General features: G+C 38.3%; 1 protein-coding gene across 1 annotated transcript in view; it reads right to left on the reverse strand.

Moving 5' to 3' along the window:
• The window catches only part of LOC137260471 (glycoprotein-N-acetylgalactosamine 3-beta-galactosyltransferase 1-like), a 61,916-nt gene that overhangs the window by 23,520 nt on the left and 13,339 nt on the right, over positions 1-25,057 (reverse strand). Inside the window, exons 2-3 of the mRNA XM_067798137.1 lie at positions 15,183-15,218; positions 2,034-2,122 (exon numbers count right to left, since the gene is read on the reverse strand). Coding sequence (XP_067654238.1) covers positions 2,034-2,122; positions 15,183-15,214 — 121 coding nt within the window. The 5' untranslated portion in view covers positions 15,215-15,218. The remainder of the gene's footprint in view (positions 1-2,033; positions 2,123-15,182; positions 15,219-25,057) is intronic.

A 25,057-nucleotide genomic window follows, 5' to 3' on the forward strand; every position in this document is an offset into this window, starting at 1 on the left:
GTTGCAAATACACTATCTTTCAGGCATCCATCATTTGAACATCACTTGCAAGAGGCAAGACCTTTGAACTGTGTTTTTCATCAGGTTTGAAACTGTGGTTTGATGGTTATTCTCTTAAAGATATCCGTGGACGAAGTTGTGTACAGATTTGATATTTTTCATTTACAATACCATGTATTTTAAAAAATTAGTATATTCTTTAGTGTTAGTCTCAATTTCAAACAGTTGACATTCATATTTGTTTTTAATGAAAGCTTGAAAGAATATTATCTAAATAGTTGTATTTAGCAATACATATACATTTATTGTTCTTTTATAAAACATATAACATAACATCACAATCACACCTGCACAGTCCCAATCAGTTGCAATTCCGGTATTTTCGGAAAGGTATGTGACAAATTTTTCATGCTAAGTGTCATGATAAAATTAAAGTTATGAACCCTATGAAAATAATTAATTTCATTGGGTGGTGTGTTTGGGGGGATGCCTCACGACCTTTATATCATGACAAGTTCAAGTTCTCAAGTCATTGCTTCATTCCCTCTCAATCTACTGTGAAAGAAACGGTCAAATGGTCACAAACTCAACTATACGCGGTTACTGTATGTAATGTTGTACATTGACGTTTGTGAAAATGGTCCTCGTGGCTTTAGTAGTTCTGAGTAGCTTTCCTTTGCAAAAAAAACCATATTATAATGTGCGTATGTCTCCGTACGGCTCCGAAAGCGTTATCACTGTCAGCCTCAAACTGGCATTCAAACAAACATTACTGTAACGTTCGTGGATAACGTGAAATCATGTTTCGTTGGGACTATCAGCTTCATAAAGTTACGCAAATTAATATGAAATAAAAATCAGAGACTAATAGCGTCATTTAGTGAACCACCAACCAGTGGCAACGGATACTTAAAACAAAATCTAGAGGTTATGTGATGAAGTTCAGAGAACATCGGGGATATTGACAACAGTACTGTTACGTGACTGGCCTAAAACGGCACGGATTTCGCGAACGATACACATTTTCAGCGATTTTGTCAGTTGACATGTGGGACAGTTGAAAAGTTGACATCTTGTGAGAGACAAGATAGAGATTACGATTATTGTAATCAGTTTATTGGAGCTGTTCATGTAATGTTTGACTGTCAGTCGCAACCGATGAAATCCAGCTAAGGAATTAACTCTCGGTCCGGATATTACGCAATATTGTTTACATGGTTACCAGAGTGTTCATTTGCGAATGTCTGTGCATCTGCTGCGCATGTGTTCCGGTAACCGGAAGTTAGCAGCAGGGTGTCGATGTGTATCGGTTACATGCCAGACCGTAGCGCTGATGTTTAATGATGAACTGTTGGAGAGGGCCGTCCCTCTATTATATGGTCTCTGACGTTACATTCTGTTCGTCGGTGTGCCATCCCAGGAAAGAAGCTTATAATCACTGTGCTATCTCCTCTATGAACTGTGAAGACCCATCCAATCAATTGTCCACTAATGTGTACAAATGTCTAACCTGGATCTTCACAGGTTCCACAGGAAGACACACATGGGACGCTTCTACTTTGAAAATTGCATCTTGTTAAAAGAGCAAACCTGACAAGGCAACTTTACGCGACTCACAAATATACGTCCAGTACCAATGTGTGTCCAGAGCGTCAAATAATATTGTTCTCTCTACCCATAACACATCTATGACTTACCTAGGAGTTTGCTTGTTTCTCTCAGAGCAGTTACTTGGATCATTCCATCTGTCAGTCTACATGATCAATGATTCATTTAAGGCTCAAAGCCTACAGTTCTCTACACTGTTACGTTGCAGGACCCTCATTTTGAAAGCAAGGATCCTTGAAAATAACAACTGGGGGTACCCGGACCCAATGTTTGTGAGTTGAAGTAAAAACTTGAGCAACCCTTTTGTCTGATTAACACAAGGCTTCAGTTGCAATAGTTTGAAATTTAAAGTCTTCATATGTCACCATGACAACAAATATCATTTGGAAAAACAAGAAATGACAATCAGTTACTGTCATACTTACAGATGTCATGGCCGTACAAGAGGAATGACAGGGTGGAGACACAGACCAGGACAAGAAACAGTCGCAGGAACCGGGACACGCTGATTTTCCTGAAGGAACACACTGTCATTACCATCTTGGTTTGTTGGTTGTTCAATATCAATAACACAGAAGAAGGAAAAGGAACAATAGGAAAAGAGATGAAGAACAGAGGAAAAGAGGAAGAAAGACAAAAAAGAGAAGACAAAGAAAAGGGATGACAATGAAGAGGAAGATGATAAAGTGAGACAAGGAAGAGAGGACAAAGACAAGGCATAGAAGAGGACAGTGAAGAGAATGAGTGAGTGAGTGAGTTAAGTTTTACGCTGCACTCAGCAATATTACAGCTATATGGCGGTGGTCTGTAAATAATCCAGTCTGGACCAGACAATCCAGTGATCAACAACATGAGCATCGATCTGCGCAATTGGGAACCGATGACATGTGTCAACCAAGTCAGCGAACCTGACCACCCGATCCCGTTAGTCGCCTCTTACGACAAGCTGAGTCGCCTTTTATGGCAAGCATGGGTTGCTGAAGGCTTATTCTACCCCGGGACATTCACGGGTCGAAGAGAATGAAGAGGAAGAGGCTGAAGACAAGAGAAGACAAAAAGAGGAAGAGTAGACATAGAAGAAGAATACGAAGAAACACTGAAGAGGAAGATGAGTGAGTTTAGTTTTACGCCACATTCAGCAATATTCCAGCTAAATGGTGGCGGTCTGTAAATAATCGAGTCTGGGCCAGACAATCCAGTGATCAACAACATGAGCATCGATCTACGCAATTGGGAACCGATGACGTGTCAACCAAGTCAGCGAGCCTGACCACCTGATCCCGTTAGTCGCCTCTTATGACAAGCTGAGTCGTCTTTTATGGCAATGGGTTGCTGAAGGCCTATTCTACCCCGGGACCTTCACAGGTGAAGTGAGACAAGGAAGAGAAGACAAAGAAGAGGACAAGAAGACAAGGAGGAAGAGGATAAAGACACAATGACAAAGAACAAGCAACACAAGGAAGAGAAGACAAAGAAGAAGTCAAACAACAGGAAGAGAGGACACAGAAGAGAACGGTGAAGAGACAATGAAGAGATTGATGCTCATGCTGTTGATCACTGGATTTTCTGGTCTAACTCGATTATTTACAAACGTCATATAGCTGGAATACTGCTGAGTATGGCGTAAAAGTAAACTCACTAACTCAATCACAACTATACAGGACCCTCATTTTATCTCTTAAGACTCCTTGAAGTTAGTTCTTACGCTCCTCTTAACCCAGGTCCTGTTGAGCAAGGAAGCAGGTCTTGAACAATCATGCGTCTGTCGAATCATGCCTTGTTCATCTTCAGTCAATTTAGTTTTACTCCGCTCTTAGCAATATTCCAGCACTATCCCACAGAGGAAACCAGAAATGGGCTTCACACATTGTACCCATGTGGGGAATCAAACCCAGGTCTTCGGCTTGACAAGCAGGCACTTTAACCACTAGGCTACCCAACAACACCTTTCACACTCCAAACAGGAGATGTCAGCCATGGATGACTTGACAGGGTGTATCGTAAAACAAGTATCAGATACTTGTAAAATAATTTCTGCAATCAAGTGAGGGTAGCTTAGTATAGTGGCTATAGGGGATTGGGTAGTCAGGCTCATTAACTTGGTTGACATGTCATTGTATCCCAATTGTGCAGATCTATATTCTATGCTGTGGATCCCTTGATTGTTCAATTCAGATCTGAGTATTTACAGACCACTGCCATATAGCTGGAATACTGATGAGTGCCACATAAAAGTTAACTCACTCACTCATCCCAACCCCCTAAGGCATCCATCAAATGCTATGGTTAGCAACAAGCCTGCACCTTTTCTCCCCTGTCATGAGACACACTTAAACATTGTAACTGAGATACATGAAGTGCACAAATGTTGGACAAATCATGCCATAGTTTTGCACTACTGTTCCAAAACCAACAAGTTTGAAATTTCCCATCCTTTTTCAAGACCATTGACGATTACAGCATCTACATTACTTAGAATACTGTATATGGATGACAACTTCTTTAATACTGGAACACTACGTCTCGATACAGGATCTTGTATCGTTTTCAAGTGTAAATGATGCAGGGACAGAACAGGCGATATATATACAACGGAAAACGAATTAACAAGTGATGATAACAAAAAAGGAGGGTAACAATGGATACCAGGATAAACATAGAAGCCAGTGGTACACAGAGCCTTCCACTCAAACAAATCATCTACATGTATTACTTCGCTACCAGTTATCACAGAACTATTAATAGAAACATGACATTGGTAATACTATTTGGCAGAGGTGGGATGATACAAACAAGAGTCATCAGAAGATGATATATCCCCCGACCCCAACAGGTTTCACAGGACAAATCATCTACATGTATTACTTCGCTACCAGTTATCACAGAACTATTAATAGAAACATGACATTGGTAATACTATTTGGCAGAGGTGGGATGATACAAACAAGAGTCATCAGAAGATGATATATCCCCCGACCCCAACAGGTTTCACAGGACAAATCATCTGACAGTTACTTGATGTTTGTTTTTTTAGACTAAGTTTGAATTGTTTCCATGGAATTCATGGAAAATATAAATGCCTTATATCTCTAATTAGCAAAAGTCACCATTCAAGATCTGTCTCATATATCGGCCAAGATCTGTTGAAAGATATGAAATGGTTTTCGAGTTGCACTCCAGAAATGAAGCCTATCCCTCCATTTTGAAACGAAGTGCTCCAGAAAAGAAGCCCATCCCTCCATTTTGAAACTAAGTCCGAAACATGTCCATGCAAGCAAGAAAATAATAAATCACAAAAACCTGTAAATAGCAAAAGGCACTACTTTGGGATCGGCCACACATATCTACCAAGTTCTACTGACAGATAATAAGAAGTTTTTGAGTTCTGCTCCCCAAACGAAGCCAATCCCTACATTTTGAGACTAAGTCTAAAACGTTTCCATGGAAACGGAGGAACTAATAAATAAAAAAAAACCTGCAAATAACAGAAGGCACCACTTCAGGTTCTGATTCATATATTTATTGAGTTTTGCAGAAAAATATAGAAAGTTTTTTGTGTTCTGCTCCAGAAACGAAACACACCTCTAACTCTTGAGACAAAATCCAAAATGTTTTCATGGAAATCGAGAAAATGGTAAACCACAAAAACCTGTAAATAGCAAAAGGCACCACTTTAGGTTCTGATTGATATATCTACCACGTTTTGCAGAAAAATATTGAACAGTTTTGGGGTTCTGCTCTGGAAACGAAACCCACCCCACCATTAGACTAACACCAAAATGTTCCAAGGAAAAACAGAAAAAAATAAAAATGCCAAAACTCTGAAACTACAGGTTGAGATTATTATATCTATCAAGTTTGGTCTAAAAATATTGAACGGTTTCTGAGTTATGCTCCAGAAACAAAATGATTATGGACGGACGGACAAGGCGTTGACTATATCCCCCCACCATGTAATTCACGATACATATCACAATATCTTTGAGAGAGTGAGTGAGTTTTGTTTTTCGCTGCTCTCAGCAATATTCCAGCCACATGGCGGCAGTCTGTATTTAAACAAGTCCGGGCCAGACAATCCTGTGATCAACAACATGAGCATCGATCTGCGAAATTGGGAACCAATGATGTGTCAAACAAGTCAGCGAGCTTGACCATCCGATCCCGTTAGTCGCTTTTTACGACAAGCATAGTCGGCTTTTATGGCATGCATGGGTTGCTGAAGGCCTATTCTACCCCGTGACCTTCACGGGTTGCAATATCTTGGAACGATTCGATACACATCACAATATACTATCTTCAATTTTTTTTTCTTTAGAAACACATATTTTCACGTAAAGTAACAGTGCAAATATTGATATAACCGCCAATTTCTAGAGACAGTTAACTATTTTGAGGTCAACAATATGTATCATGATACGAAAAAGTATCAATATATTTATCGTTCGACAAAGTATCATGATTATCGATACTATGATACATCATCACAGCTCTACTATTTGGAGTATGCCCTACATTATGTGAAGAGTATATACAGATCAGTATGCGAAATTGTTACCAAATTTTGCTAACCAGTCAGACAGGCTATACAGTGGAAGCTGTCAAAACCGGTATCTGTCCAGTCTGGCAAGCCCCATCCATGGCTTGAACATTTACCAACAGCTCTACCATCCAGCACTTTGTCTAAACCGGATTTTTTTCTTCAGTCATATGAGTGCCACTTTAGACAGCTTCCACTGTACTTGAAAGTTAGCAGACCACAAAATAAGTCACTAGTGCAAAATTTGAACGTAAAAACTGTGGGAAAGAATACTAAAACTGATGAAAATATGATATTGTTGGCATGACACAGGTTTCAGCATTAAGATGCTAACAAAATGTAGGCCCAGGACACCTTCTCACGGACACCTGGTATCATCACTAGCCAGTTTAAGTAAACTTGGTCTCAGTGTATATTCGTTACACTCCACTACTGAGTCTAACAAAACCTTATGGGAGGTTGCGTCAGGTAACGTTTGAGATTGACCAATCAGAACACAGCTTACCAAATCGCGAAATACCTTTTGAACATTTTATCTCAAAAAGGGTCGTACCTGAACGATTCCAAATGCAATTTAGCATACGCTTGCTTCCAGGTGATGCACATGGCGCACATTACAACCATGACAACAGTGAGTAAATAGTCACTGAAAATAGTGTTTTGACAATATTCAAGGATGTAATGTAGTGGAAATATTAGCTAATAGCAACCATGTCAACAGAAACCCAAAAGTGTATATACTGCAGGTCAAATAACTGTGTTATATGTGGATTTTTATTTGAAAGAGATCTGTGCCATTGCCAATATTTCGCAAGTCCCTCCAATCCCTAAATAGTAGTTGTTGTCTGATTAGTTAAATCTATTTAACTGTCTTGCGTTTGATGAAACGGTCATGGGTTGCTCAAAGGTTACCTGACGCAACCTTCTACTAGGGTTCGTTAGACTCAGTGGTGGAGAGTAATGAATAACACTGAAACTACGTCTACTACTGCTAACATAACAAGCATTTCCATCAGGACATATTACAAAATCATTGCATGAAAATTTACCAGCCAGTCAAACCATTGACTGTGGCAATTTAGTAGATCAACAGGCTGGTGTGCCATTGGCTACTTCACATATTGATACTGATAGTTGCATAAAATTACAGTGTCCGTGAAAAATCTATCATGTCACCTTTAAGTCAACAGTATAGAATTTCACTGTCAAGGCAAAATAAAAATACAAGTGCTCATGTGTATCGTGTAGTTCCGTATTTTCCACAAGTCCTCATTACAAAAAAATGCGGAGCAATACAGTCCTTGGTTTGCCGGGCGGGCCATGGATAAATTACATCTGGGCACAAGGACGTTTTGCAACAGTCTGTTACTACACCAATACACATTGTCATTTAGAAAGTGGTTAAATGTAACATTATATTTGAGTTTACACTTTCATTAGGGAAGTAGATTATCTAGTATTTTGCGTTGAGACCCACATGGGATTTGAACCCTCAGAGTCAAACAGGTGACTTTCAATCCCATTTGTGACTCAACAGTCAAAAGAAAAGTTTTTGTACTTTACTGAGAAAGTATAAACCCAAACATGATAATAATATTATTATATCATTTTATCATCCAAAACAGGAAATACTACAACATACAGATAATAAATAAATAGGCAATAATAAATAATAAATAATAATAATAATAATAAATAATAAATAATAGGCAATAAACAATGTTACAGCAAGGGACACCAGAAATAGACATTAATAAATAATCAGGTCATAAAGATAACATTTGTGGACTTTATCGACACTTGAAAGCACACGCAGACAAGGATTCAAAGTGAGTCAGTCAGACTGGTTTCCACACTACTTTTAGCAATATCCCAGCAACATCACAGCTGGGGACACCAGAATTGGGTTTCACACATTGTACCCATGTGGGGAATCGATCCCAGGTCTTTGATGTACCGAGCAAATGCTCTAACCACTAAGTAATTCCACCACCCCAAGACTTTTGAGAACATACGAGGAGGTAGAAAAACATTGATGTGGAAGGTTTTTCACAATATTGCATTGAAAACAACATCACAATGTCAAAATACCAAAGCGTTTAGAGAAATATTGGACTTTTAAGAATCCCAATTTTTTTAACGCTTTTTAACTGACATGATTATTTATGAGGGTGGGCGATAAAACACTTCAACCTGTATCAATACGATATATTGTGGTACACCTTTTGCGAACCAGTTGTCCCATTATGTTACCAGAGATTCCAACAAGGTAACCAACAAAAGAATGTCATACTGGCCAATAATAGGATCCAGAGCTACAGATAATTTTTCAAGCAATTGAGTATTTACTCTCATGTGTGTATATGTAAGTGTAATTGCATGCTTTGAGGACTAACAAGCATTTTGTCTACTGCCATTAATTGAGTACTTTCATTCAATGTTTCTTATCCATTAACACATAGATACATGAACAAAATGCTTCTCAATAATTTTAGTAATTACTAAACAGTTGGCAGCCATTTTTAAACACCCAACATGGACAGTGTCTACTCCAGACAGTGTCTACTACAGTGTCTACTCCAGACAGTGTCTACTCCAGACAGTGTCTACTACAGTGTCTTCTCCAAAGTCTACTCCAGACAGTGTCTACTACAGTGTCTACTACAGTGTCTACTCCAGTGTCTACTACAGACAGTGTCTACTGCAGACAGTGTCTACTACAGACAGTGTCTACTACAGTGTCTACTACAGACAGTGTCTACTACAGTGTCTACTACAGACAGTGTCTACTACAGTGTCTACTACAGACAGTGTCTACTACAGTGTCTACTACAGGCAGTGTCTACTACAGACAGTGTCTACTACAGTGTCTACTACAGACAGTGTCTACTACAGTGTCTACTACAGACAGTGTCTACTACAGACAGTGTCTACTACAGACAGTGTCTACTACAGTGTCTACTCCAGTGTCTACTACAGTGTCTACGGTTATATTAGTATATGCATATGTAAGCATCACTTAACATTTGCGAATGCTGACCCACAACGAAATTATCACACGCAAGCCAATTTAGTTAACTGAGTACAGTATGCAAGGTATTATAGAGCTATTGGGTTTTAGGTGATTCTTATACGCTTCTTGTAGTCCCAGATTTGTGATCAATTGAGTAAATGTGATTTTTATTTCATAAAATACGCACATACGCGCTTTATCTGGAGATGTGAAGATCATTATACAATACAATCATTTTCTGTTAAGAGTGGATGTTTGCAAAAAAACTTTCTAATAGCCTAAGACACGAAAGAGAATCTAAGTAAATTATATACTAAGTATATTTATATATTAATATATTTGAAGACTGTCAATATTACATTCACTTCGGCTGCAATAATAGGGCTGTCATCTGGTATTCTGGAAGATATTGTTGTTTCAAAAGAAAGGCAACAATAATTTTATTACCTCAAACCATCTGTTCCACTTTCACCAAATTCTGCGAAACATACAGCAATACCCTGACACACACAACAATAAGAAAATGTTTGCAATACTCAACCCTAGTCATTTAGCCTACAAGCCTGTATAAATTCCTGTGTCGCACAATGTTTATTGACAATCATGGGATATTTATCATAGTGACCCCTGGTGGCTTTGACCTTGACCTACAACACAAAATTCATGAATTCCAAGGGTCGTTACAGGTAATCAGGGTTGGAACTAATTCTTGAATTGCTAATGTACCCCGGTACAGTGGCACTTACTTGTAAAATCACTTGCCATGATAAGTTTTCCACTATACTAGGTGATTTTCTTGTTGACTGTTTAAATAAACAATATAATTAACAATGGAAAGTCCACTGGACAATGGTACAGCGTGATATACAAATTAGCTTGCCTGACAGAAAAAATGCTCGACTGGGACGTCGGGCAATGGGTTATCTCCACCCCTGGTAATATGAAGGTCTTGAGATGCATTGGTTTGGTTGTGTAATGCCATACTCAGCAATATTCTAGGAATATGGTGGAAGAGTGTAAATAATGAAGTCTTGACCAGACAATCCAGTGATCAACAGCATGAGCAGCTATCTGTGCAATTTGATGACCCCCTTAGTCGCCTCTTAAGACAAGCATGGGTTACTGATGACCCAGTCTAACCTGGATCTTCATGGGTCTCAATCAATGAAATGGTGTTGTTTACAGTGGGTGCCGGGGTAGTCTAGTGGTTAAAGCATTTGATCGTCATACTGAAGACTCAGGGTTGATTCCCCACATGGGTACAATGTCTGAAACCCATTTCTGGTGTCTCCTGCCATGATATTGCTGGAATATTGCTAAAAGCAGTGTAAAACCATACTCACTCCTATTTCGTGTCAAGAATTTGTTGTAGTATACTATAACTATATATTACATAACTATATACTATACTATGATATGCTATGCCATACTACACTGTACTGTACTGTACTATACTATACTATACTATACTATACTATACTATACTATACTATACTATACTATACTATACTATACTATACTATACTATGTCACTCTGTTGTTACAAGTGTATATTTTCTGTATATTTTGTTATTAATTCAGTAATAATTATTATTGGGTCACAGTGTTTAGTGTTTTGAATAATAAATATGGTGGGTCACATTTCGTATAATCAATGATCCACACTTTTAGGATTTTGGCAGTAGGCTTGTCCGGAAATTATCTGCACTTGACTTCCTGTTTGTTTACTTCTGGGAGAAATTTGTTTCTAGGGCATTCTACAGTGTTGGCGATGGCAGTAAGTGCTCATATTTTCGGCAAACACCTGAAAATGTATATAAATGCTAGCTGCCGTGTTGTGAGCGACACGGACACAGATACACACATTCATATTCATTCGCTGGAGTGTATCATTCTGCCTCGACCAGCGCTTCATCTACTGCTGTCAGACCACTCGCCGTGTTACATTCTGCACAATTGTTTCTCTCTCGCATTTAGACTTTGGAGAGTTTGCTATACTATATATTGTAAATCATGAAATTTTTGCGAGCATGATATTTTTGCAAAAATTGCGAATGACTTAAGCCCGCAAAAATATCATGACGCAATTTGCTGGTAGAATGTAACCTGTCCTACTTTCGCTTTATTATTCACCACTTCGTATAACAGATCTAGACAATACACATATTAAGCAATGACGACAACATGAGGAATAACTAATTACTAGCATTACTCGTACTCACATGTCACACGTCAAACAATGGATACCTGAACAAAAGTCACTCAATCAGTACGTCCGATACTCTAGAAAGGCGCCAAGCACACAACACACATTTCTTGGAGACTGTTTGAAAGGCCAAGACCATCCAGCGGGCGTGGACAGCTTTCATGACACTTATCTGGAGATCAACAGCTTCGCCCACACTGACTAAACTGGTCCTTCATCAGTGCCAATTTATTAGAGTCATTCCATTTAATTTAATCCCTTTGAACTGTTTCAAGCTTGTATGGCCTATGCAGCAAGTGCTGTTTTTAGGAAAACATCACTGATTGCATACATGCGGAAGTACTCCACTAAATGGTGTTCATGATTAGCGGCAAACTTTAATATGTGATTGGATTTACTTCAGATAAAACTTTTAGATGCAAGTAAGCTTTGAAACTGTCAAACTGAACTATGTTTTCAAAATTAGGAAAGTCGCAAAAATATTGTGATGCAAAAACGTCTGTTGGTCGCCACTAGCAAAAATATCGTGACGCAAACATGATTTACAGTATTTACATTGCGTTACAGTTTTTGTCTCACAAAATATCATAACGCAAACATTTCGTGATTTACAGTATTTTGTGCCCCATTGCGTTAGATTTTGTCTCACTTGTATTGTATTTGAAATCTGCATTGTAAAATTGCCTTGTGACTTTGTATAACTTGCTCTCATTGCCTTAATACAAGATTTGAATATATTAAAGTTGTCTTTGTTCTGTTTTGCTGGTTCACAGGGGATTTCCTACATAGTTTGTCTCGGTAAATTCTTAACCGTATCACTGTCCAACTCAGACTCTGTCTTTGTCAGATTGCTGTATAAATTGGACTGAAGGTACGGTCCCGACATAATCCTTCTTTATAGGAAATTTCTGTGTAACTCAGACTGCTGTTTAACTTGGACTTTATAGTTGGTCCCTTGGTGGGCTGAATTAAAGTGTGCACTGTAGTATGCAAAATATAGACTGTTTTTCATCCAGCCTATGCATTTGTGCACAATGGAAATTGAAATGGAGAAAAATTCTACTAATTTGGAAAAACTCATCAGTATGGTTGATAAGTTTGATATTTGTCAGTCTTATGCAGCAATATTCAAGCAATCAACATGATCAACATCAGGAGCATCAATCTATGCAATTGAGTGAGTGAGTGAGTTTAGTTTTATGCCGCACTCAGCAATATTCCAGCTATATGGCCGGGGTCTGTAAATAATCGAGTCTGGACCAGACAATCCAGTGATCAACAACATGAGCATCGATCTGCGCAATTGGGAACCGATGACATATGTCAACTAAGTCAGTGAACCTGACCACCCGATCCCGTTAGTCGCCTCTTACAACAAGCATGGGTTACTGAAGATCAATTCTCATGTAGATCTTCATGAGTCATGTTCTACAAATTTGGACAAATATACTAGTAACATCACTAATGATTGAATCAGTCTACTCTTCTTACTAAATTTTGCAAAAATATTCCATACAGTTTATAGGTACTGTTCACACAAGGACTTATGTATTACAAATTCATTGTCATGATGGCAATAAATGATAAAAAACAGTGAAGATTGGCAAACTCGCAACAAAATTTTACACCAAAATGCAGCTGTTCATATGCATGATATTTACACATGCTTTTCAGTAATTTGATGAATGATCTTCACGTAAATCATCTAGGGATGGCAACAGGAATGATCTTCACGTAAATCATCTAGGGATGGCAACAGGAATGTCGTTGATCGGTGTGAAATAAAATCGGTGGAAATCCACGTACCCACGAAAAAATGCTAGCCCTGTTCATCTGCATAAGGTCTGCAGCTGCTCCCACAAGTTTGTGGAGAATTCAACCTTGGTTGTAACCATGCATGTAGAGATATATACTGAACAGCAAAGAGACTCTACTGTTTTTGGTAAACATGAACATACAAATTAACACTTAATTTTATGAGATTACATTTATTTCAAAAACTGTGTTTCTTTGCTGTTCAGTATACTTAACATAGAGTGAGTGAGTGAGTGTACACTTTTGATGGCTGGTATATATAACAGTGAGTGAGTGAGTATATATAATAACAGTGAGTGAGTGAGTGTACACTTTTGATGGCTGGTATATATAACAGTGAGTGAGTGAGTATATATAATAACAGTGAGTGAGTGAGTATATATAATAACAGTGAGTATATATAATAACTGAGTGAGTGAGTGAGTGGGTGAGTGAGTATATATAATAACAGTGAGTGAGTGAGTGAGTGAGTTATTATTTAGTGTCCCATCGGCAATACTTCAGCCATATCATGACGAGAACAATGAAATTTACATCAATATGATGATCAATAAAGTTAGAATGTATAAAACTGTCATCAAAGACCAGCAAAAACAACTAGAGTATCACAGATTTAAAATTTATGAGTACGCTATCATACAATGAAATCACTACAGACAGTACAAAATAAAAACGGTCTAAAAAGAAAAGAGAACAAAAGAAATATCATACAGACTACAGATCACATTGATAATACGTTGCTTATGGCAACCAGTCTGACATTTAACTCCACCACACAAACTTAAATTACTATGTACACACTGCGGATTGTTCAGCTTGTATTACATGACCGTGTCACAACTGACTGGGTCTATTATTGTGAATGGGTGTGCCTTTATCAATTGATTGTCAATATGTCTGATAAGCTGAGGCAAGACCATCCTTTAACCTTCACAATGAATTAACTCAACTTGCCATTTGTGCCAATTGACCTACACGATCATGCATATGTAGAACAGCTCAGATAAAGCTGAACAAGCTGTATGTAATGTACCAGTAATGCATCCATCAATATATTTGTCAAGACGAATATATAGACGCAAGTTAATTATATTCACGAAATTAATTTTCACACAAAAAATGTTACATATGAAAAGACAATTATTTGGGATTTAGAACCAAGAGCAAGTGAGTGAGTTTAATTTTATGCCACACTCAGCAATAGTTGGTAATCAGATGTGAAAATTAGTTATTTAAGCTTGTCAGCGCTGTTCACGACGGATTAAGCAGAAGAAATCAGTATTTCAAGGTGTATGGTTGGTAGCCATTATGCATGTCCTCAAGGTAGTACAAGTCAGACACTTTGAATATTTATTCCAAAAGAAACTTTACTAGTCAACTCCTCTGTCGAACTTACAGATGAGTCGAACTAAATTTTGGGTGCTTGTGTCTTCCTTATTCATAACTTGAAGTACTGACGCAGCTCTGTTAACCTTCGACTGTCATTGAATGGGTGAGTGAGTAAGCGAGCGAGTTCTGTTTTACGCCACAATATCACGACCGCTGAGCTTCACTCATTATACCCATGTCGGGGACAGTAATCCGGTCGGGTCTTGAGTGTGACGGGCGGACGTTTTGCCATTAGGCTACCGCACCGCAACTGAGTTAGTTTATGCCACACTCAGCAATATTCCAGCTATATGGCGGCAGTCTTTAAATAATCGAGTCTGGACCAGACAATCCAGTGATAAACAGCATGAGCATTGATCTGCGCAATTGGGAACTGAATAATGACATGTCAACCAAGTCAGTGAGTCTGACCACCCAATCCCGTTAGTCGCCTCTTACGACAAGTAAGGCTACTGAAGGCCAGTTCTGCATCTTTACTGTGTTTATTTTACAATGGTCACTCCAATGGGCCGAAAGTATCTCACATATTTTTCAGCCCATTAGGACTTCACTATTCACAGTATCAAATACAATATTCACAACAGGTGTATTTTAACAATTCTTAAAATTCTCACCTCATTGGGACCCACATTATCTTTTCAGGCATGGTGCTGAAGAAGAAAAACATTAAATAGAAACATATTTTGTGATAGCAATAAATTTTATGTAAGTATTTTACTAGAGTGAGTGAGTATGATTTTATGCCTCTTTCAGAATTATTCAACAATATCATGGCAGGGCATAGCTGAAAAGGGCCTCGCACATTGTACCCATGTGGGCTTCGAACCCAGATTCTTAAAGCAAACACTTTAACCACTAGGCCAGCCCATTACCCTATTTATGCCACATTCAGCAATATTTCAGCTACGTGCCGGCAGTCTATAAATCTGGAGTCTGGACCAGACAATTCAGTGATCAACATCATCAGCATCGATCTGCACAATTGGGAACCGATGACATGTGTCAACCAAGTCAGTCTGACCATCCGATCCCGTTAGTCGCCTCTTATAACAAGCATCGTCGCCTTTTATGGCAAGCATGGGTTGCTGAAGACCTCTTCTACTCTGACTTGTGAAAGTGTATGGTCATGGCATGTTAGTCATCACTTTAAAGTATCAAGTTGCATCACATCTGTTTAATATTTAAGCCAATGCCTTAACAGATCAAGTATTGTTTCATGACGATGCAGTGAAATTTACAATCGCAGGGTTCATCTCATAACACATTTGTAGAATTTTAACAGTAAAATTCTTTTCACTAAAACAACCCAACTTGGTTAATGATGATGATAATAAAATAATCGAAATGTTATTAAAATGTAAAACAATCCATGTCATTTCATTTAACACTAATAGAAACAATCCAGATCATTTCATATATCAGTAAACAATCCGTACGTGTCACTTTGTCAAACATTACCAGTCAAAATGGTAGCATTTAGCCTCGAAACGCAAAATCTATACGACCAAATATTAAATAAAGACTGTATAATTTACCAGCACAGTTTCTCACATACATGTACACCGCAACACACCTGTATGTCTGGACACACCTGTCCTTGCTGACTGCAGGAAGCACTCACACAGGTGTTTAGACATGCAACACTCGACCCATATAGTAACATAATACATGTCACAGCGTAGAGGTCAAGTTAATAGGCCCACTGCAGGCAATACACAATACACGATACCTAAGAAGTACAAGGTCATGATACAATCGATCTCTACCCTGCATGATTGAGCCATCATAAATAGAAGAATGAGTTTTATGCCACACTCAGAAAAATTCCAGCTGCCTAATAACTAACAGAATCTGGACCAGATAATCCAGTGATCAACAGCATGAGCATAAATCTACACAAATGGGATACAATGATGTGTCAAGCAAGTCTGTGACTATGTTACAAAGTGGGAAGAGAATATTGAAAGGTTTTAAAGATCTGCTCCAGAAAAGCGCACTACCACAAATTTCAGTCAACCATTCAACCCATGTAAACACTCCAAAACCATTTTATTCAGAAATGCAAGACTACCTAAGGGTACCAATACACCACCTGACCTATTTATGTGCTTAGTCTGGTGAAATACTGAAGGATTTTAAAGTTCTGTTCTGGACAAGATGACATCCTCATAGCCACAGCCTAAGTCACATTTCCATGGAAACCCCCCAAAATCCATATTTGGGTCTGAGTCTAAACTGGCACATACATCGTTCATACTTGATATGTGTACCAACTCTGATGAAGCTAGCATGTATAGTTTAGAAAATCTGCTCCAGACAGTCACAGTCTATGTCATGTTTTCCATGGAATCGCAAAAACATAAAATTCATACCTGGGTTTAAACCCCAAAAGGCACATCTTGGGATCATGTTGGACATATGTACCAAGTTTGGTTCACTTATCATGAATAGTTTAAGAGATATGCTTCAGACAAAGTATTGCGGAAACACTCCTTTCTATATCTTCTGCTGTTTCCCCAACTAACATGATATGATATGATATGATATAGCATATTTATACAGCGCACATATCCATGCACAAGTGCATGCTCAAGGCGCTGGTATTTTCCTGTCGATCACTGGATGTCAATCTCAACAGCACATCGTATTATCAATCTCAACTCCCTGGGGACTGTGCAACTCTTGCTACCACTAGTTGCACCAAGTTTTATTGTGGCACTCTCATCCTAACAAGGTACCCTTTCACAGCTGGGTGGACTGGGTCACATAGTCACAGTGCTTTGTCCATGTTTACTGCATGTTGCTGTACCCGCAACTAGGTGTGTGGACATATTCATGTGGCCACCATCAGGTCATATACCAACGGATTCGTGGGTTCTTTTAAGTGCACAGGGTTGTGTACTGTACACTAGGGGTTGTGACAACACTGAGAGAGTCTGCACACAAAGTTGACTCCAAGGTTTTTACACCCGGTCACAGGTGGGCTCAATCCCGACACCTCAACCTCGCTGGATCACTAGCCTGGCGCCTTAGCCAGCTCGCCCACCACACACCCCTGACATCACATTACTGTACCTTTGGTACTGGCTTAATGTACGATTGTATGGAGCCTGACTTGGGTCAATGATTGTTTTCCATTAGTGGTCCATTACAGGCAAAACATGATAGAGATCGCCAAAAGAGGGACAATTTCTACATCTGTGAAAGAAAATTGACTTCATGTGGTACTTTTTAAAAAGTAATTATATTTGTTGTTGTTGAGAAGCCCATACAAAGACTACACTTTCAACTAAGGTTAATTGTTATGCTAAATTTTGAACACTAACATGCAGCATGAATTTCAATGGGACATGGGCATTTGAAACATGTTGTTAGATCATGGAAAACCTGTTGACATGACTCAGTCATATGGCCCAGCTTACAGTATTGTTTCACAATCTGTCATATTGGACAAAACGTCGAAAGATTGAATAGTAAATGAAACTTTGAAAAAAATATAAGAAAAGACTGTACCAGGTGAATTGTGTCAATGTTATGACTAGGAATGAACATAAAATATTTCCTTTCGTTTACCGTATCATTTTCCATTTGTGGAAATTGCAAAATTATTTTACTGTATCCAAATGTCTATAAAAGATGCGCAGTGTATTCCGCCATTTTAAGAGAATGACACGTGTTGACGTTGTCTCTGAGGACTGAAGCTAGCCACAAGACTTCTGACAGGTTATTGGGCCAGACACAAGTAACTAATTAAAGGGAAAATATCTTCCAAGTATGAGAAGCTAGTGTTTGATGGCGATGAGCAAAAATATGATCAGTGGGAAGCGAAATTTCTTGGGTACATAAAATTGAAGAACAGATTGTTCTGTTATCGAATGAGACTGACTCACTAACGCAAGGTTTTGCAAGAAAAAATGACAAAGCATTTGCTGGGTTGATTCAGTACTTAGATGACAAAAGTCTGGCGCTTGTTATGAAGGAGGCTGTGGATGATGGCAGAAAAACGCTTCAGATGCTTAAAGAACATTATGCAGGAACCGGAAAAGCAAGATTAATTTCATTGTGTACTGAATTGAAACTGGACAAAGAAACTGTCAACGACTGCATAATAAGAACGAAGAAAATTGTGACTGCTCTGAGAAATGCAGGTGAGACTATTATTGATGGGTTAATGGTGGCTATTGTCTTAAAAGGCTTGCCAGACAGCTTCAAGTCATTTTCGTTGTTTTCATTTGTTATTACTCAAAGTGATGCAGACATTACATTTAAAGACTTTGAGAAGCTTTGAGGACACAGAAAAATTTCACACATGTGAGTTTGATGGTATCATGAATGCTACTGTGAAAACATTCAAGGGAATGTGTTTTCTATGTCAGAAGTATGGACACATGCAAAGACGATGTCTTTTAAATTTGAAGAAAGTAGGGCAGCGTAAGAGCCGCCAAATGAATCCAAAATTTTGCCAATATTGCAGGAAATGTGGACATACAGAATTAACATGTTGAAAGAAATCAAAGGGTGGAGTTAAGACAGTAAGCGATGACCTTGGTCATTCATTTGCATTCAGAGTAGATGCTGATCAAGTTTACAACTACAATTTGAGGAACAGCATTTTGCTTGACTGTGGAGCCATGGCTCACATCATTAATGCGAAAAACAACATCTTGATTGACTGTGGAGCCATGGCTAATATCATTAATGATAAATCTTTGTACACATATTGTGATGAAGTATTCAGACCAGATGAGCATTCTACTTAACTTGCGGATGGAAAACATTCAAGTGGATTGGCACAGGCAAGTGGTGATGCTGTTGTGACATTATCATTGTGGATTATGTGATTCTCATGGCCGACATGTTAAGGCTACACTCAAAAAGGCTTTTAACATTCCATCGTTTCCACAATGCATTTTCTCAGTGACAGCTGAAACAGACAGAGGTGACACATGACTGCACCGGAGGGTACAAAATTCAACATTGTGAAGACAGGAAGACTATTTCTTCAGGTGTGATTATACAGACAATGTTAACTAGAGTTGTGACGATTAATCGATACGCAAGTTATCACGATTCAAGAGCTGCATGATACGATACATCAATACGATTGTTGTGTATCGATTCAACACGATACTTACATACTTAGCAGTCTACGAAAACACCGTTTCCCCTTCTATTTAGATTTTCGTGGAAAATATTGCCATGGATATGCTCCGACTGAGACAATTTTCACAAATCTATTTTGTTACCTGTGCAAAAAAGCCAGTTGTGCCAATGTTGATCCCTGCAGTTCCATTATTTGGGAAAACACAACTTTACTGACACTTTACCTAAACATTTTTAATAAAATGTCTTCCATGATGACGTGTTTTATTTTTCTTAGAAGAAGACTACCTTCCCTGAAATGATAACAGAACAGCACATTATTTCCAGTACTTTTATTTTTCTGTATACAAGGACAAAATATCGTGATACGTATCGTATGTATCGGACTACCAGTATCGTGATACGTATCGTATCGTGGCATGGGCGTATCGTCTCAACTCTAATGTTAACAGTACAAAAGCCTGTGATATGTACACATGGCATAGTGTTCTTGGTCACTGTTATCAATCTGATGTTATGAAACTAGGAAAAGTTGTTTCAGGGATGAAAATAAGTGGGAAAAACAGTTTCACATGTGAAACATGTAGAGGCAAAGCAAACTAGGACAAAGAACAGTGTCTGCAGAAGCAAAGCTAAAAGACCATTGGACTTACTCTATACTGACTTAGTAGGTCCCAGTACCCCAACAGCTAGAGAAGGTTGTAGATATGTCATCACATTTACGGACTCCTATTCTGGTCTGAAATTTGTCTATTTTCTGAAATTCAAAATGACGCAGTAAAAGCTTTGAAAAGTTTCTAGCTGATTCTGCTCCCTCTGGTAAAGTTACAATTATTAGAAGTGACAATGGAACAGAGTTTACATGTTGAGAGTTTGAGGAAATTTTGATGAATAACAAAATTAGACATGAGAAGACTTAGTAACACCTTACCCACCACATCAGAATGGTGTTACGGTGTGAAGTTGGCGCACATTGTTTGACATGGCCAGACGTCTATTGGTTGAATCAAAATTGCCAAAAGAATTGTGGACATACGCAGTGATGACATCGACTTACATCAGGAACAGATGTTATAGTCAGCGTACAAATCAGACACCCTACCACACTGTTTACGGGGAAAAATAAACAATGTTAGCAACATGCATATCTTTGGTTCAGTGTTCTATGTGTATGAGAATTTGCCTAAACAGAAGCTAGATTCTCATAGCAGACGGGCATTTTTGTAGGGTATGATAAAGGAAGTACGGCTTACTGTGTGTATTTTCCCCGAGACAAAGGTAGTTAAGAGATGCAGACTTGTTCACTTCATGGACGACAGACAAGAGACTGTTCAGAAGTCAAAACAATCGAAAATTAGTGTTGACAAGGATAAGACTTCAGAAATAGATCAGAACAGTGTACATGACATGCATGATGACACACATGACGACAATGTACATCATGATTGGTTGAAAATGACACATTGTCCGTTACCACATTACTAAAGTATAGAGAAGCTATAGAGGCATGCTGGGTATATGCTCTCAAAGGCAACTCGGATGGGTCAATTAGATACAAGGCCAGGGGCCCGTTTCACGAAACTCTCGTAAGCCTAAGATCTCGTAACTTTTCTCGTAGCATCCATAGCTCCTGTGTTACAGTATAGGACGTACAATGGCTACGAGAAAACTTACGAGATCTTAGGCTACGAGCGTTTTGTGAAACGGGCCCCAGATGTGTAGCTAAGGGCTATAGCCTAGAGGTAATCCGTGTGAGCAAAAGCTAAGCTTTTCTGAAAATGGGGAAATTGTAGATGTTGGAAAGTATAGACAGATGGTGGGACGTCTTGTGTATGCTTTGATATGTACTAGACCAGATCTTTCTTGGACTTTACACTAAGCTATCTCAGTATCTATCTAAACCAACAAGTGAACATCACGCTGCTGTGAAGCAATTGTGTTGAGATACATAAAGGGGACACTAAAATATGGACTGTGTTCCAGAAGTTCGAGTGACGATGTTATGTTAGTTGCATATGTGGATTCAGATTGGTCATCAGGTGAAGATAGAAGTACAACAGGATATTGTTTCAGTGTTGGAGGTTGTGAGACTGCTGTCATATTATGGCAGAGTAAACAACAACAAACTGTTGCACTTTTGTCGTGGAAGCTGAGTACATCATCAGCCACACAAGTGGGACTCATTTTAGAGCAGTTGCTTAATGACCTTGACACAAAAACAGATCATCAGTGTGTCACACTTAAAGGGGCACTGATGCAGAGAGAATAATTTTCAAAGGGACTGGGCTCCTGTCCACATTAGTAGAATTTCTTCACCTAAACAGTCAGGAGGCTGGATGCCTATTACCATTATATAAATATATCCATGGTATTCCTTGTCTGATCGTAACAAAATATCCCAGCAGTGTAGTTTTTTTCTGATGCCTGGATGGTATAGTGACTTATCCAATTTGATCATATTTCTGTGTTTTTTACCTTGATATTTAATCATGTCATGTGAAAATATGATGTCTACAGGCATGTAGCCATTTGTTTCATATAAGTCCGAAAGATTGCAAAGCTTTATATTTTGATAGTTTTGAGGGTTAGCCAAGATGTCATAGCAAAAATCATACCTAATTTTTAGTGGCTATGGTAGCTACCCTAGTTCATTATGATAATCAAAACTCATAGTTGATCTATTTGAATTCGTAAACTAAAAACAACGACTTTGCCATTGGTAGAGGAATCTGAGGTTACTCAACAAAGGTTCCCATTTGGCATTCCTCCTGTCTGGAATAAATTGTCAACATTATAAATTAAGGTCTGTAGTGGCAAATGTATTGTATGTTATGTAATATGTGCATGTAAGTGATGCAAGAGGGTTTATCAGCTGAGTTACAGAAACAAACATCGATCAAAGGATAAACTGATGACATACTGATTGATTAATTACTTCCACAGGTTTAAGTCCCACCTGTCTGGTTTGTTTGATGTGCCGACAGATAATCCTGTACAGGGGATTACCGTCTTATCTTTGATGTACCAACTATAGCCTGTATTTGAAAGTCGAATACTGGACAAGGTGAGCAGTATAAAGTTATATCTTTTTAAGGGTTAAAAGGTTAAAAAGGTAAACTTTAACATTTTAATACTGCATTTAAATAACAATGCTACATAACTTGATATGTTGACATTCATAACAATATATATATGCAAAAATTTCTAAATTAACATTATTTTACGAAATGGTAAACCATATCATGCCATATGGTTCCTGAATATCCTTGTGATCTTGCTCCAGGGAATGTTTCTGATAACAGTAACTACAATCTGAGGAATAACGAACACTATCAGACTATTATTAAGATGCAAATCTACTAACTGCCAAATCGTTTTTGCCCGACACAATTTAACTGTGGAATGAACTACCTATGAATGTTAAAAATGCTTCCTCTGTTGGACAGTTTAAGAATCTGATCAAACCATAAATTAATACCAACATAATCTTCGATCTAAATGTTGGTAGCTGATTCTGTAAAATAATTCACTGCCGCCTTAGATTTGGATGCAGTGACTTAAACAGTGACAGGTATAGTTAATTCATCTCAGATAATACTTCTTGCTCCTGCTCACAAGGTCCAGAGGGTGTACTGCATTATTTTTTCATGTGTCCTATTTGCTCTCAAGGCCACAATCAGAATCAAATCAGATTGAACAACCAACCCAACAACCAATGTCAAGCAAAGAAGGCAAGGTTTTCAATCCTGATGACATTCATTCAATTCTTACTTCCAAGAGAGCAAACAACAAAATCTACTACAGGGTGAAATGGAAGGATCCAGAAAGAGGAAATACATGGGAATATGGCAGCAGCATTCCAGATGCAATTCGAAGAGAATTTCACGTGAAGAAAAACATGTCAGGAAAACGGCGAAAACGTCCACTGAAAAATCACAAATTCTTCAATCAAAAAGAATCAGCAGAAGAAATCAATCAGTAAATGTTCTGTCACAGAACTTCAAATGGCACTCAACCATAGCCAAACAGCAATCGACCATAGCAGCCCCAGGATTGAATACAGACCCATATCCGAAACACACACGCCAAGTCCATGAGGCAATAACGGAAGTTTCGGCCATTGAAATAAGTCAAGGAGAGTGCTTTGTCTCGGTCACTATTGACAACAACTATTATTGTTCTTGTAATGAGCCTGATAATGTCCATGATGATTATACTTATGATACAGTTCATTGTGAATGTGTTCCTCTCCATCTCATGCAGGACTACCTCAATGAGAGCTACGAAGATGTCAAATTTATGCTCAAAACCGCCACCCCTGAAGAACATTATCAAGATGATGACTCTCCAATTTTCAAATCCAGCTGAAGGACTATATCGTACCACCCCTGCCAAGATCCAACTTTCTACGGAAATTTCGCTAGAAGCGCAGACTTTCTTTATTATTCAACAACAGATGACAGAATCTCCCGACCATTCCAAGGAGTGTGCGCGACATGCACATCTGGTCGTGAGATATCAATATTTCTGCGAAGAGTACAGGATATTCTTTTACAGTACCATCTCAAATAAGAGCTAATTCCTTGTTAATAATATTAAGGTTTGTTGTCGTGTCATTTCACATTGTGTTACCTGAAGACACTAGTTGTGAACAAATGACATCAGCCTGATCACCTGAGTTATTTGCATCACAACAAAGTTTTGAGCATTGTTCTGATCAACCAATCTCAAACATGAAATGAAGTGAAATGAAGTACTGAAGTGCAGAAATGAAACAAACCTATCGCGAAACGAAAACGAAGTACACCGTATTGAAACAAAACAAACTTATCGCGAAAAGAAAACAAAGTACACCGTACTGAAACGAAACAAACCTATTGCGAAACGACAGCGAAATACATCGTACCGTAATGGAACAAACCTTAAACAATGCAAAACGTAAAACGAAATACAGCGTGCCAAAAACGGAATGAACAAAACCAATGCAAAACGGAACTAAACTGAACCGAAAATGAGCCAGTATACAGCTTGGACTGATGCTAAATGAACCAAATTGAGCGAAGTAAACTCAATTAAGTAAACCAAAGCCAAAATAAAATAAAATAGAACAGAACTAAAAATCACTAAACAAATTAAAGGTGTTCAAATTAATACGTAACTAATGGTTCCAAACAAAATGTACTTGTATGAGCTCAATGAACAAATGCACTTGTTAAATGTACAAGCACATATATATGTTTGCTTCTACATAACATTTCTCTCCTAACATGAGATACTTACTAATCCATGTACATTGCCCATGCCTGATTCCAGGTCTTCACTTCATATAAGAGACATTTTACTAACAGACAATTTATTTTCAGGGCAAAATATCCTTACGTACATA

Source organism: Haliotis asinina, chromosome 13 (genome assembly GCF_037392515.1).
Source record: "Haliotis asinina isolate JCU_RB_2024 chromosome 13, JCU_Hal_asi_v2, whole genome shotgun sequence".
Classification (NCBI taxonomy): Eukaryota; Metazoa; Mollusca; class Gastropoda; order Lepetellida; family Haliotidae; genus Haliotis; species Haliotis asinina.